At 40.9% G+C, this 12,942-nt stretch overlaps 1 protein-coding gene across 1 annotated transcript; it reads left to right on the top strand.

Moving 5' to 3' along the window:
* Positions 1 to 5,227: 5,227 nt before the first annotated feature.
* On the top strand, positions 5,228 to 11,047 carry LOC109734949 (amino acid transporter AVT1A-like). Its single transcript, XM_020294138.4, has 12 exons — positions 5,228 to 5,546; positions 7,071 to 7,333; positions 7,423 to 7,637; positions 8,387 to 8,410; positions 8,565 to 8,745; positions 8,828 to 9,047; positions 9,132 to 9,267; positions 9,354 to 9,373; positions 9,489 to 9,634; positions 10,305 to 10,348; positions 10,589 to 10,651; positions 10,762 to 11,047. Exons 2-12 carry the CDS (start codon positions 7,132 to 7,134, stop codon positions 10,852 to 10,854), a joined length of 1,344 nt encoding a protein of 447 aa, XP_020149727.1. The 5' UTR covers positions 5,228 to 5,546; positions 7,071 to 7,131; the 3' UTR covers positions 10,855 to 11,047.
* Positions 11,048 to 12,942: the final 1,895 nt, after the last annotated feature.

The following is a 12,942-nucleotide window of genomic DNA, read 5'->3' as shown; positions in this document are numbered from 1 at the left end:
CTGAGAGGTCAATAATCATACCCTCGTACATGATCAAATGTGCAACTATACTAGTTCATTTAGTAACTACTGAGGCAAGAACTCTTCCTATAGTTTTCAGAAAATCTAAGATGATAATGTACAAAACTTACAAGCATTGTAGCAACGTTAGATGGCTTGCATCTACACAGTCCTGAGCTGCTGCTGCTGCTGAACCATCTCCTCTAACCAACGACAGATTCAATGTTTCCATTGCCCTCCCTCCGTCTCAGGCGTCCCCCCCTCCCGGAAGAAATCACACCCCCCCCAGCGGCGGGGTCGAAACCCTCACGGGCAAGGCCAGCGTTGAGGAGAGGGCAAATCGCACGACGGAGATAGTCTGACTACGTCGTCGTCGCTGCTGATGCACGCCCCGGCGATGGACCAGCCCTTGGTGTCAGCAGACCACACGACGGCGCGGCTGCAGCCTTACCTAAGCACTAGGCCGCTCTCCGGCGTGAGCTCCGTGGCCCCTTCCTCGACGGGGATGCGGCAGCTGGCCGACCCCGCTCCAGCTAGAAGAAAGACGAGGAGGGGAGACGATGGCGCTGCTGCTCCGGTTACCCGCCGACCGACTCGCCTGGTTCCTCCAGTCCGTCGCCTCTCCCTCGACACCCCGGGCTACGACACCGTCGGCGGCTGTGGTCCTTTGATTCTTCGCCACCACCGGGTTGAGACGAGGAAAGGGGATTAGGATAAGGCGTTCTTTTCGGAGAGAGATGGTGGATGGGTAGCGTTGTTTTTTTTTTCAGCGACGAACGTACGTGGGGCTTTTGTCCGGTAGCGCGTGCGCTCGAGACAGCAATCCAGCGCAGCTGCGTGATTCAGAATTCGGGGGCCACATATGTGCCGTGTGTCCAGCGTGGTTGGTGCGCGTGATGTGCGTGCGTTCCTGGCCGTTCTCAGGCCACAGTGCGGAAGCCAGCGAAGGCTCGTCGCTGCCGGGTGCTCTTCGTCCAACAGGCAAGGCGCTAGCGAGTCCGCTTTCTGCCGCAGTGTCGCTCCAGCCACAATCCCGAGCCGCCAACTACCCCGCGAAATATCTGCCTCCTCAGCTAGTTACTTTATCTTGCCACGGACACCGTTTTTTTTTCGGGTACCACGGACACTGTTTCAAAAAAAAAAATCTTGCCACGGACACGAATGTTCCTGGGTGTATATACACCCTATATAAAACATAATAGTTAAATAAAAAGTAAAAAAATTGGAAATGTTTTAAAAATAAACTTGACCTTCCATTGTACTCGTAAAAAAAGTCACGAAATAAAAATCTCCGTTGATTTTAAGGCAAAAGAAAGGCCAAAATAGTGTGAATAGTTACTTGTATGTAGCAATAATTTTTTCCCTGAAGTCAACGGTGGTTTTTTATTCACCAAAAATTATACACTAATGCAAAAGAAAGTCAAGTTTATTCTATAAAAACTTCTATTTTTTCATTATTATTATTATTTCTATATTGGGTGTATATACAACCATGAACCAAAGGGCATTTCCCATCTTGCCACACATGTTCATATACATTTGACAGAGAACAGATGTACATTTGTGTATATAATTATTTTTTCTTGATGTGTGCACTATCTTGTCCTGTCTAATTGGTACTACGTCATATCTATTTTGTGGCTGGTAACTCATGCGTGAATTTTAGAATCTAATGTCTTTTTATGAACCAGATCAGATGTTGTCGGCTTGTATTCTTGAATTATAGTAGTTGTCTAGTTGATATATTTTGTAAGAATATAGTGTTAAAGTTAAGTTTAATTTTTGAAACTGGTTATTGTTCATATTACATTTCATTGCTTATGCTGAAAAGTTGCAAGTTGTGGGCTGCTTTCAATTAAAAAAATGGTCACCACAACTTCTATACACCGCTCTTCTCTCAAACCAAACACAAAAAGGCTATCTCGAACCACTTGACATTCGACCCAACCAAAAAGATGGCTATCCCTAGTTAGAACTTAGGTGGTTACAGACTTACGAATAACCATGACCATTCAGACATATTCCCCAAGCCAAACGAATCACTAGTAAATGTGGACATTTGGCTCCCGGGAGCCCGGGAAATCAGAATCTGTATCCTACATCTGTATGACTGTATCTCAAACTACTTGACATTCGACCAACCAAACAAAATATATTCCTAGTTAGGACTTAGGACTTAGGTGGTTAGGGATGACCACAACCATTCAGACATATCCCCGAAACAAACGAACCACTAGTGAATCCACACGTTTGGCTCATGGGAGCCCGGGAAACCCGAATATGTATCCTACATTATCTTATCAGCATGCATGTAGTAAATGCGGTTGAATTTTTCATTGTCCCAATACGAGACAGATACACACACAGGTATACAACTTAGGAACAGGAAAACACATTTATTTCAAACATGTGGAGTTTAGGTTCAAATAGTCATGGCTTGTACCTTATCATTACATTGTCAAAGCCACATCTCTCTTGTTGTGGGTTCTCTTCTTTTTAACGAGGCATTACATTCCACGGTTTCTCTTTCCCGTGAAGCAGCATCCAGAAGAACGAGCTATGACGGAAAAATCCCCGTCCCATGTAGTCCTGGTTGCAGTGGATCAAGGATCATCTGCTCCAATCCTGTAAGTTATATCGTTCTCTTTTTTTTGCAGGAAAGTTCTCTCATTCTACACTACATTTACCTTGATTTATTTGGATATGCTCAGTCTTTCTCTTCTCTTTAAATCTAAATGGCGCAATAAATTGCAACTTGGAAACCAATTTTTTATAGATGTTTCTTCCCTAGATAGCTGACCATTTTTTCTAGAGAAAATGAACAACTACTGGACATTGTACAAGAGGAGGGGAAGGACTCTTTGAAGGGTGTCGTGTGCTTGAATTTGCAAACAAAGATAATGGAAGCTCCCCGAATACCACATTAGCCCCACTCTACAACCCACCTTGTACCTTTTATTTTATTGTCGTAAATACCTTTTTTTGCAATAAATTACACAGTAGAGCCCTGCCATTTCAGGGTTCACGAAAAAATACTACTCCCTCGGATCCATGTTATTGTTGTTGATCGGAGAGAGTACCACATTAGCCAACAAATAGATAAAATTTAATAGATCATTTAGTGTTTATCGTGAAGGTCGGTTATTGTGAAATATAGAGAAGACATATTTTTTTGAAAAGGAGGTTGACCTCCGGCCTCTGCATCAATCGATGCATGCAGCCATATTATTAAAAAGGTAACATGGTCTTAAGTTCCAAGGAAGCTCATAAACTGAGCAAAATTTAAAAAAAATAGTCTATAAAGCGCCACAACCGGCGATAAAGCGCCACAACCGGCGATAAAGAACAGGTTACGATGCTTACACACCTAGCCTTAGTAACTCGCCATCCAAATCGGCTGAAGATAGCCCGTGCTACCATCTCCCGTGGTTGCACCCAATAGCCAAGAGCTCCCTGAAGTCCGTATGAGTGAGTAACGACCACATATGGATCCAAGCTGTAGCTCTGTAGATAACCTGCAAAAAATTAGTGAATTTTGTCCCATTAAAAATCATATCGTTTTTAGTGTTCCATATAGCCCGGAATAGTGCACATATCCCTCTGATTATGCTTAGCTATGTGTATTTTCCACTTCATTAAGCCACGTCCCAAATAACGTGTTTATGTTCATTGGGAGATGAACGTTAAAAGCTATATGAATTGGTCGGCATAACAATTTTGCAAGTGGAAATTTCACAATACATGACGGGCCATGGCGGAGGAACCAGAAGTAGGCATTGTGATGAATAGGAGCTACAGGAAAGTTTATGAACGTATGAAGCAAATAGGGAAAACAATTGATGCACCAGACAAATGAATTGAAGAAGACGAATAGTAGACTTGGTGTGCAGTAGACATCAGGAGCTGGGCTCAGATGTACTCTAGATAGTTACATGTTGGTGGCTTGGTGGGCCAAGGTTACATGAAAAGACATTTAATGCATATGAGACCTGAGTGAGGATGATCTGGGGCACGGGAGCACGCATGCATGCAGTGTATGATTGCGTCATGCAGTGTATGATATTGTCAAGATTCGTGAAGTGGTTTCGTGATTAAAGCTTAATTTATTTATTTATTTGCGAGGGATGATTAAAGCTTAATTACTGCATGCCTGCAACTTTTAGTAGTATAACTTTGGACGAGAGTGCATGCCTCACACATCCTATCCCCATGATTTACTTTTTAACTTGTAAATTTGAATTTATTATATCTTTTGAATCGAAAGCTCAATTTGTATTTTGTTTGCATATCTGTGTTCCTTACGACAAGAGTTTTGAAATATGATCAATTTGGAATATGTTTTGATGCTTTTAAAAGGTCGATAAGTTTCAAATCCTGAAACTCGAGAGAAATGAACGATAAAATCAGTATGTTTTAGAACTGAAACTTAAAATCATGTGGGCATTGGCGGAAAGCTTATATACTTAGGCCCTGTTTGTTTAGGCTTTTGCAGTTTTTCCACTTTGGCCAAAAAGTCATAAAAGCTCCTAAATAGATGCTTTTGGAGTTTTTATGGCTTTTGGAGCCAAATATTGTTATATTGATTCATCAAAAGCCATAAAAACTCTAAAAGCACCTATTTAGGAGCTTTTATGGTTTTTTGGTCAAAGTAAAAAAGCTGCAAAAGCAGAAGCAAGAGCCCAAACAGTGCCTTAGGCATATTGAACAAGACACATCAAACAAATTAGAAGAAACATGACGCAATCATACACTGACTCAATGTGGAGATTTACCCATTGTGTAGATACTGACTCCGCCAATGCACGTGGGGCTCCAACTTTTTGACAAGTTTTGAGAACTTCAACAAGTTTTATCTACTAAAACTTTATAGAACGAATGATAAGTTTATAAAACTTGGTAAAACTTAATATTATGACCATCAAGTTTTAATATCTGAAACTTGGCAAATTTTTAAAAAGGTGTCTAAATATACTCAAAATTGGTATTATTCAAAAGTACTAATTGTAGCAAACACGAATATTCAAACGAAACTTAATTCGAACTTCCAGTTCAAAAGATGCAATAGATTCATATTTTAAGATAAGTGAAAAAATATGTGAGGATAGTACGTAGTGTTTAGGTACGCTACCTACTTTTTTGTCAACATATTTTTTTGTTACAATTGTAATGTTTATTAGGTAACCCGTACAGATTTGGGTGAGGACCCGGGGCGGGAGGGAGCTCCTGAGCATTTCCCTCCTACTAGTAGAATTTCTTTCTCCAATCCCGTCTCCCTCCTCTGCATCTCTCCCGAAATGTTGAGTCTCGTCTCGTCCTGCTTCGGTTAGATCTCTGCCACGAGATTCGCAGCCCCGAAGGATTCCCCATCCGTCATCCGTGTACGTAGTTGGCCGGCGAGATTGGCGGCGGCGAGGCACCGGAAGGAGGAGGACGACGAGATGCTGCTGGGGGACGGCGACATCGAGGAGAGCCCCCGTGAGAGCTTCCACGACGGCGATGGCGACGGCGAGCTCGTTCGAGTCCCGTCGGTGGCCGCACAGTTAACTGTACGTCCTTGGTCGCATTCTCTCTCTACTTGATCCCCTCCCTTTACTGACTTCGTTTGTTTGATCTGCCCCGCTCCACTGTGCTATTACTGGTTAAGCATTCGATCGTGCTGTGGTTTGCTCTGCCGATTTCAATGTGCTACTATGCTTAAGTATTCAATAAAATTCGGTGATTGGGAATGAACGACAGAGCACTAGTTTGTTCTGAATGTGGATTCACTCGATTGACCAATGACGTGTGACGCGTCTAGTTGCAACACCTAATCCAAGCTCGGAGTGGCCTAAAGTTCAGTTCACTGACACTTAGTTGGAATTTGGTTTATCGTTGGATGAACTGCATTGCTGATATTGATCCCAAGAAAAAAAACAATAGGTACAGCTAGTCCGTGAATAGCCAGCCATTGCACTGTAAAAATAGGATAGGTTCGATCTATGGTCATTGAGGGCCTCCTAAAAGGATCTACTAAATTCATCGAGTTGTTCTAAAGAATCAAAACGGTCGGTTATTAACGGAATTCCTTGTCGGCTTTCCATGAAATACTCGTTTGGCCTAGGACTTCCAAACACGTCATAAGCTAAACCCATACTGACAAATAACCAACCCGCAATGAATAGAATTATCTCATTTGTTCAATCGGACTGGACGACACAGGTTGACTGAAACCGGTAGGAAATAGGAGATCTTTTTTCAGCTTCGCCTAGCACCAGTATAGACTATAAGTATTGTAGTTTTACAAAAAAGAGAGGGATAATTTTTATCTATACCCCTATATAGTGTGCGAAAAACTTTGAAAGATGGTCGTTCGATGAAGCCAATCCGACGGTGCAGAGGTGGCAAATCCGAGCACTACTGGCCATTGGATATCATCTACATTCCACCAGTTTGCCACATGTACAATTTAGAAGACTCCTTGGTTGAACTTAAACATATTGCACAAACCTCAAAACACAAGAACTTCTTCTTTGTTCTAGAATCTTCCGTATCATAATTACCCAATTTTTTTCTAGATGAATTGCCATTATTTGTTTTTATTTTATGCTTTACAACGCACAATTCCATGAATCTTAAAATAGATTAGTTTTTTTATAAAAACTAATTGATTTTGAATGAGATGAACTATAAGAATTAAACGAACATCTACATCATGCATATATGACTCAAAGCTTACATGCTATAATGTGATATTTATTCATAATTTGGTTACCAAATCTCATGCGTGCAATGCACGTGTACCTTACTAGTAAAAAATAGTACAGCACTACTATTGTTGACGTGCAATTTTCAAAACTGACACCACCTGTGTTGACCCCTAGCAGCATTACTAATATGACACTTAGACTAGTATATCGCTTTACCAATGGGTATAATTTTTATATTGATTGGCACAACGAGAAGGTAAAGAATCACTAATTGATGCCTTTGCTGGCATTTCCTAGTAGCTGGCTGCACTCAATCAAGAATGCCACCAGTTTTCCTTTTTATGCACAGACGGTAACGGTCAAGGCGTGGTGTTTATTTTGCAGGGAAACAACAGACACTTACACGATTGCTGCATCTCCCATCTTGGGTTACCTGGGTCCTTCGATGAGCACATACTCAATTGATGACGGTCGCAGTGGTCTGGCTTCTGACCTCAAGTTGCCTTTTATCTTGGATAAACTAGAACCTGTCGAGAGCCCACGGAGACATCTTCTTGGGTCGGTTCAAGATGAGGACCTCTCGTTTCAGTATACCAAAGAGATCGACGTCCGTCAAGGGTGCAGCGTAACACAGACAGTCTTCAATGGTAGTTTAAATATTGAAATAGAGAGTAAGGTATTCGGTAACTTCCTTACGGTCCAACATATTTGATTAGCCTATGTTTCCTCACTGTAGGTATTAACGTACTGGCTGGTGTTGGCCTTCTTTCCACTCCGTCTACAATTCATGAAGCTGGATGGGCTGGTCTTGCAGTTCTGTCTGCTTTTGCAATTATTTGCTGTTATACTGGAGTTCTTCTCAAGCATTGTTTCGAGAGCAAAGATGGCATTTCAACCTATCCAGACATTGGGGAGGCTGCCTTTGGGAGGATTGGCCGCTTGATCATATCTGTAAGCCCTGGTTTCTGTAGAAGATGGCTCAGATAACATTCTTGATTGTATGTTATGAGAGTGCCACCAAAGCCATAAATCAGCACAGCACATAACCTTAAAAACTAATGTTTGGCTACAAGGTTGTTTATTAGATGCTATATGGCCTTGATTAGTCAAAATGCATATATTTTCTAGGTAGTTATTATTCGCTTTGTTGGTAAAAGCAAACTTAAATTATTTGCACAAGTATCATGTGGGAGCAAACACAGACACATCTAGCGCGCCCACTCTCCTTTTGTCATGTTGTTTTGTGTTTGGTGTTAGTTTGGCAATCCGATCCTTGCCGGGTCATTGCCGTATCTAAAAAATCACAAGCTAGCATGATCCTGTTCCTTGCTAGAACAGTGTCACATCTGAAAATTTACAAGCTAGCATAAACACCTGCTGATTCGATTCAAGTTCTAGTCCTTATTCCTATTTTTGAATGTTGCCACCCACTTCAGAGTTCACATGACATGAATAAGTCAGAATTGCAAGATAGAAGTTCTGGTCTTGGCTACTTTTTTTCGAAAAGGAGGGAATGCCCTGGCCTCTGCATAGTTTCAGTTTCAGCTACCCCTAGTATTCTCGGAAAAAAAAGTCTTAGCTGTTTCTAGGATGAGAAAATGCACATCTAAGTATCTAACCTCATTTATCTTACTTTTCTGCATAAATTGTTTATCTCTGGTAGCGAAAATACACTGATTGATGTTTACTTTTTTTTGCAGATTATTTTGTATACCGAGTTATATGTAAGTAGCTCATTTCTGCATGGCTTGTATTTTCCAAAGTTTGCCATCTAATTGCTTGATTATTGGGCAAATTATGAAACTGTTTTCCTAACTGATCTCTGTATAATTCTTGGGAAAGAAACATTTATCTCTACGTATTATTTGTTGGATGCAGTCATATTGTGTGGAATTCATTATTCTGGAAGGTGATAATATCACATCAATCTTTCCTGATGTTAATCTTACTTTGTTCGGGATTCATGTTGATAGTAGACATTTCTTTGGAATTCTAACTGCTCTTGTAGTCCTGCCCACAGTATGGTTGCGAGATCTTCGAGTGCTATCATTCCTTTCAGGTCTCACTACTCTTAGCCTGCTTAATTAATTTTGTTACGGGCATCATGAGTGAGATTAACATGATTTTAATTACTTGCGCAGCGGGCGGCATTATTGCAACTCTTGTGGTTTTTGTATCTGTTGCTCTAGTTGGCACCACTGAAGGTGTAGGGTTCCATCCGACTGGGGAAGCAGTCAAGTGGAGTGGGATGCCCTTTGCTATCGGTGTTTATGGTTTCTGCTACTGTGGGCATTCGGTATTTCCGAATATCTACCAATCAATGTCTGATCGCACAAAATTCACCAAGGCACTCTTTATATGGTATGCATGAACAACTTTCTTACACTGGTTAGGTTTTTCTGTAATATTCACATTCCTCAATGCATGCATATTTGTAATGTGCAGCTTCACAATTTGCACAGCAATATATGGCTCGTTTGCTATTATTGGCTATCTCATGTTTGGTGACAAGACGTTGTCGCAAATAACTTTGAATCTTCCAAAAGAGTCATTTGCCTCAAAAGTTGCTCTGTGGACCACGGTAACAATTTTGCTCAACTTAATTTCAGTTCCTGATACGTAACTATTTACTTTATATTGATCATTAAATTTTTTTGTGTGTCTCAGGTGATCAACCCTTTCACTAAGTATCCTTTGGAATTTCTATTGTCAAACTTTGTTATGTCAAGGCTCTATTAAGTTGATTTTCACTGTACCAACTCTATAGAACAGCTTCATGCCTTCATCCTTAACCACAAATAGATTTGCCTTGTTGTTAAACCCAGTGGCTCGGAGTTTAGAAGAGTTGCGCCCTGAAGGATTTTTGAACGAAACAATCTGCTTTATTATACTGAGGACAAGCCTTGTGGCGTCAACTGTTGTGATTGCCTTTCTTCTTCCATTCTTTGGTATGCTTATACCTTTGTTCATCACTGATTATTTTTTCTATGCATTGTTTTTAAGATTGTCAAATCTTCTGCACATAGAATGCATACTTATCATCCTTGCTTTTGTTGTCTTTTGCGGGTGCAGTCTTCACTGTCAATCCGATGTACTTGTAGTACATTTTATTTCCTTTGGTTTTCTCGAAAACCCAGTAAATTTCCTTTGGAAACACATAAATTTTACACGCAATTGTTTCCTCACAAACAGCTAAATGCAAAGTAACTCATTACAAATAATGTAATACCAGGATTACTAGTTGAAACATCATCTAGATTAATTGCATTTTTCAAGATTTGTTAACTCCATGCTCCTGGAAAACTAACCCTTTCATAGTGTTAATGAGCAGTGACCCGCTCAGATCGGGGTTTAATTGAGGACTTGGTTATCTTCCTTTTTGGAAAAAAGAATTGGGGACTGCCTGTAGGCTCCGTTATAAATCCAATATTCCTAAAACACTTCCTTCTTTTAGGGAACTCCTAAAACACCTCTGCTTACCATAGTACTACACACTTCAGCTGCTTAAGCCATTATCTGCTCTGTAATCTTTATTGGCGGCTCACAAAAGACTTCTCTGAGAACACATTACAGAAGAATTATACAGTGTATTCCTGACTTACATGTTGCATATTCCAGGTTTGGTGATGGCTCTGATTGGATCCCTGCTCAGTATACTTGTGGTATGCCATTTTTTCCTCCATTTAATGGCTTCTTTAGCTGTACTAAGCTGCGCAAAATAAGAAATCTGTAAAAAGACCAAACTCATCATACAACATTTTTATGTAGTAAATTTGGCTACGTCCCTGTGGGCTGTTCATGAGAATAATAGTCTTATCCTCTAAAAAAACCTACAGCCGCGTATGAAATACAGATGACAAAGTAACGTATGTGCTCCTTTTGACTTCACTGCACGATTACAGGCAGTCATAATGCCCGCCTTGTGCTTCTTGAAGATCACACAGAATAAAGCCACACGTACGCAGGTACGATATAATTCACCATAAGCTCTCCAAGCTTCCTTCTCCTCTTCTGGAGATGATTTCTGGACATTCAAGATTTCTCTGTGCATACCATATGGGTACTCCAATTTCAGGTGATTACAAGCGTCGCCATAATAGTGGTTGGAGTCATCAGTGCCGCCCTCGGAACCTACTCCTCGGTGGCCAGCATAATTGGATACTACTGATTCTTCCAAGGCAATCTCTTCAACAACTCTCAGTGCCGTCACTCTTGCCAAGAGTTTTTGCTGTGTATCATCGAATTTTACCGTGCTCTATGTACATCCTTCGACCTAGTATAGTCGATTTATAAAGACTGCATCTCTAGTAACAAACTAACAATGCATTACTGTTACCATTTAGCTGCTGCTATATCATTTGGTGTACCATATTTCCGTCAAGCGTTGCGGTTTAGATATTGCCAGTTGCTCCGCTAATTTTTTTTTCCCGAGTCGAAGTTGCTCCGCTAGTTGTGCGGCCGAAATGGACACAGTAAAATGGGCCAGGATGCATTGGACGAGACTTGCCTGCTCCCCGTGCGTGCGCCCATCCGTGCTCCCGCGTATGTGGCTTGATTTGATTGGAACAAAATAAGGCCCGGCCCCACCCCCTTAAAATTGGGGGGGGGGGGGGGGGGGGGGGGGGAGATGATTAGATTAGAAAGGAAAAAGAAAAAAAGAGGGAGCACGGATGGGAGCATGGGGAGGGAGCAGACAAGCCGGATCCGGATGCATTACACGGGCTTATGCCAGCTGGTATCAGTAGGTGAGCTGGAATTTAGGGCTTACACCAGCTGGTGATATCGGTAGGTGGGTTGGGTCTTATCTTGTTTGTGCCTTCAAGTGCACTTTTGAACAACAAGTTGTGCAGACCATTTACCGCTCAAAAAAAGTTGTGCAGACCATTCTGATTTCTGAATTTCTATAAAACTGAAAAAAAATCATGCAAACTCTCATAAAAATATGACCATTTGCGGTATGTGCAATAAATCTGTACTATTAAAGATGAGTTTGTTGGTTTTGCTTAGGGATGTAAACTTGGTCCTGTTTAATATATCCTGTTTAAACCCACTTATGATCTAACAGTTCAATAATTTATTTAATTATTGAGGAAAATAAACTATGAAGCTAGCTAAAGTTAACTAAATGGGACTTGCGGATGCTGCTTATCTGCCATTCACATCTCACTTTTGCTTCCATCCCTCTAAGCAAATTTTTTTCCAAACCAAAGAATAGCTTCCATTATTATTATTTTTCAAACTGACTCCACCTCCTCATTTCCGGGGCAAGAAATCCCTCGTAAGGTAAATCAACATAAATCAAATAAACCGCCAATAACAAGAAATCCTTTAGAAGCAAACAACAAAATAAATTAAACTGACGTAGTTGTATGGATACAATCTCAATCATGTCGTATCTTTCCTTATCTTTGACTACGAATTCCTTCCTCACAACATAGCTCAATCGTACTACGTTGAACCATTAGAATAAAGTTGCCCTCGTTGGCAAAAAAAAAGGTATTTAGCTAGTAAAACAATAAGTGAACTGTACCATTGTTACCGTCCGCATATAGCTTTAGACAAGTACTCATATTTTACGATCAAATTTTGCATGTCAACACACGGTCACACGCTGCCACGCGTGATGCGCACAAGCAAATCCTTCATAGTTTTCCTCCCTCGCGTGAATAATTCCACTAGTGGGGCCAAGCTTTGCTCTCCATAATCTCTCTGCCCCCCCCCCCCCCACCTCGCCCCTGATTTCAACGGTGTTTTTATACTAGCTAAAAAGGAAACCCAAGTTGATTAACATTTAATTAATTGGAGAAGCACACACAGTCTGAAAACGACCACTGCGACGTGCGCGCGCAATAGCCATCCCCCAACACGATATGGGAGAAGTTATATACATGTTTTTATTTGAACTAGATAATTGTCGCACCATGGACTAAATATTCTAGGAAAATGTTAATTGGGGAACGTTCATGGTTAGGAGGTCCTAGGGAACACCCCCATAGCCATTGAATCTAGATCACGTGGTTGGTATTTTTTTTTAAATGATGCCCGTTATTTTTTTTGCATCTTATGGCAACTTTCTCTTCTGATCATGGCAATTCTTTTGGAGTTGCCATGACAATTTTAGTTGGAGTTGCATGGGAATTCGAGCGTTCGCTGGGAAAATACTCTCAAGGAACGTTCCTTGGATATTGGCATATCTAGTAGGTTAGTTTGTGATTTACCTACCATTTAATTATTGATATGATTATATAAAAGAAAT

The sequence above is a fragment of the Aegilops tauschii genome, chromosome 6 (assembly GCF_002575655.3).
Source record: "Aegilops tauschii subsp. strangulata cultivar AL8/78 chromosome 6, Aet v6.0, whole genome shotgun sequence".
Classification (NCBI taxonomy): domain Eukaryota; kingdom Viridiplantae; phylum Streptophyta; class Magnoliopsida; order Poales; family Poaceae; genus Aegilops; species Aegilops tauschii.
This window is presented reverse-complemented; position numbering and strand designations above follow the sequence as displayed.

Bases quoted from the DNA above. Each gene is read 5' to 3' on its own strand.
- LOC109734949 (XM_020294138.4), top strand. From the start codon at position 7,132: ATGAGCACATACTCAATTGATGACGGTCGCAGTGGTCTGGCTTCTGAC. The intron at 8,411-8,564 runs GTAAGTAGCTCA...TGTTGGATGCAG, and splicing joins TTTTGTATACCGAGTTATAT to TCATATTGTGTGGAATTCAT. The intron at 9,268-9,353 runs GTAACAATTTTG...TGTGTGTCTCAG, and splicing joins AAGTTGCTCTGTGGACCACG to GTGATCAACCCTTTCACTAA.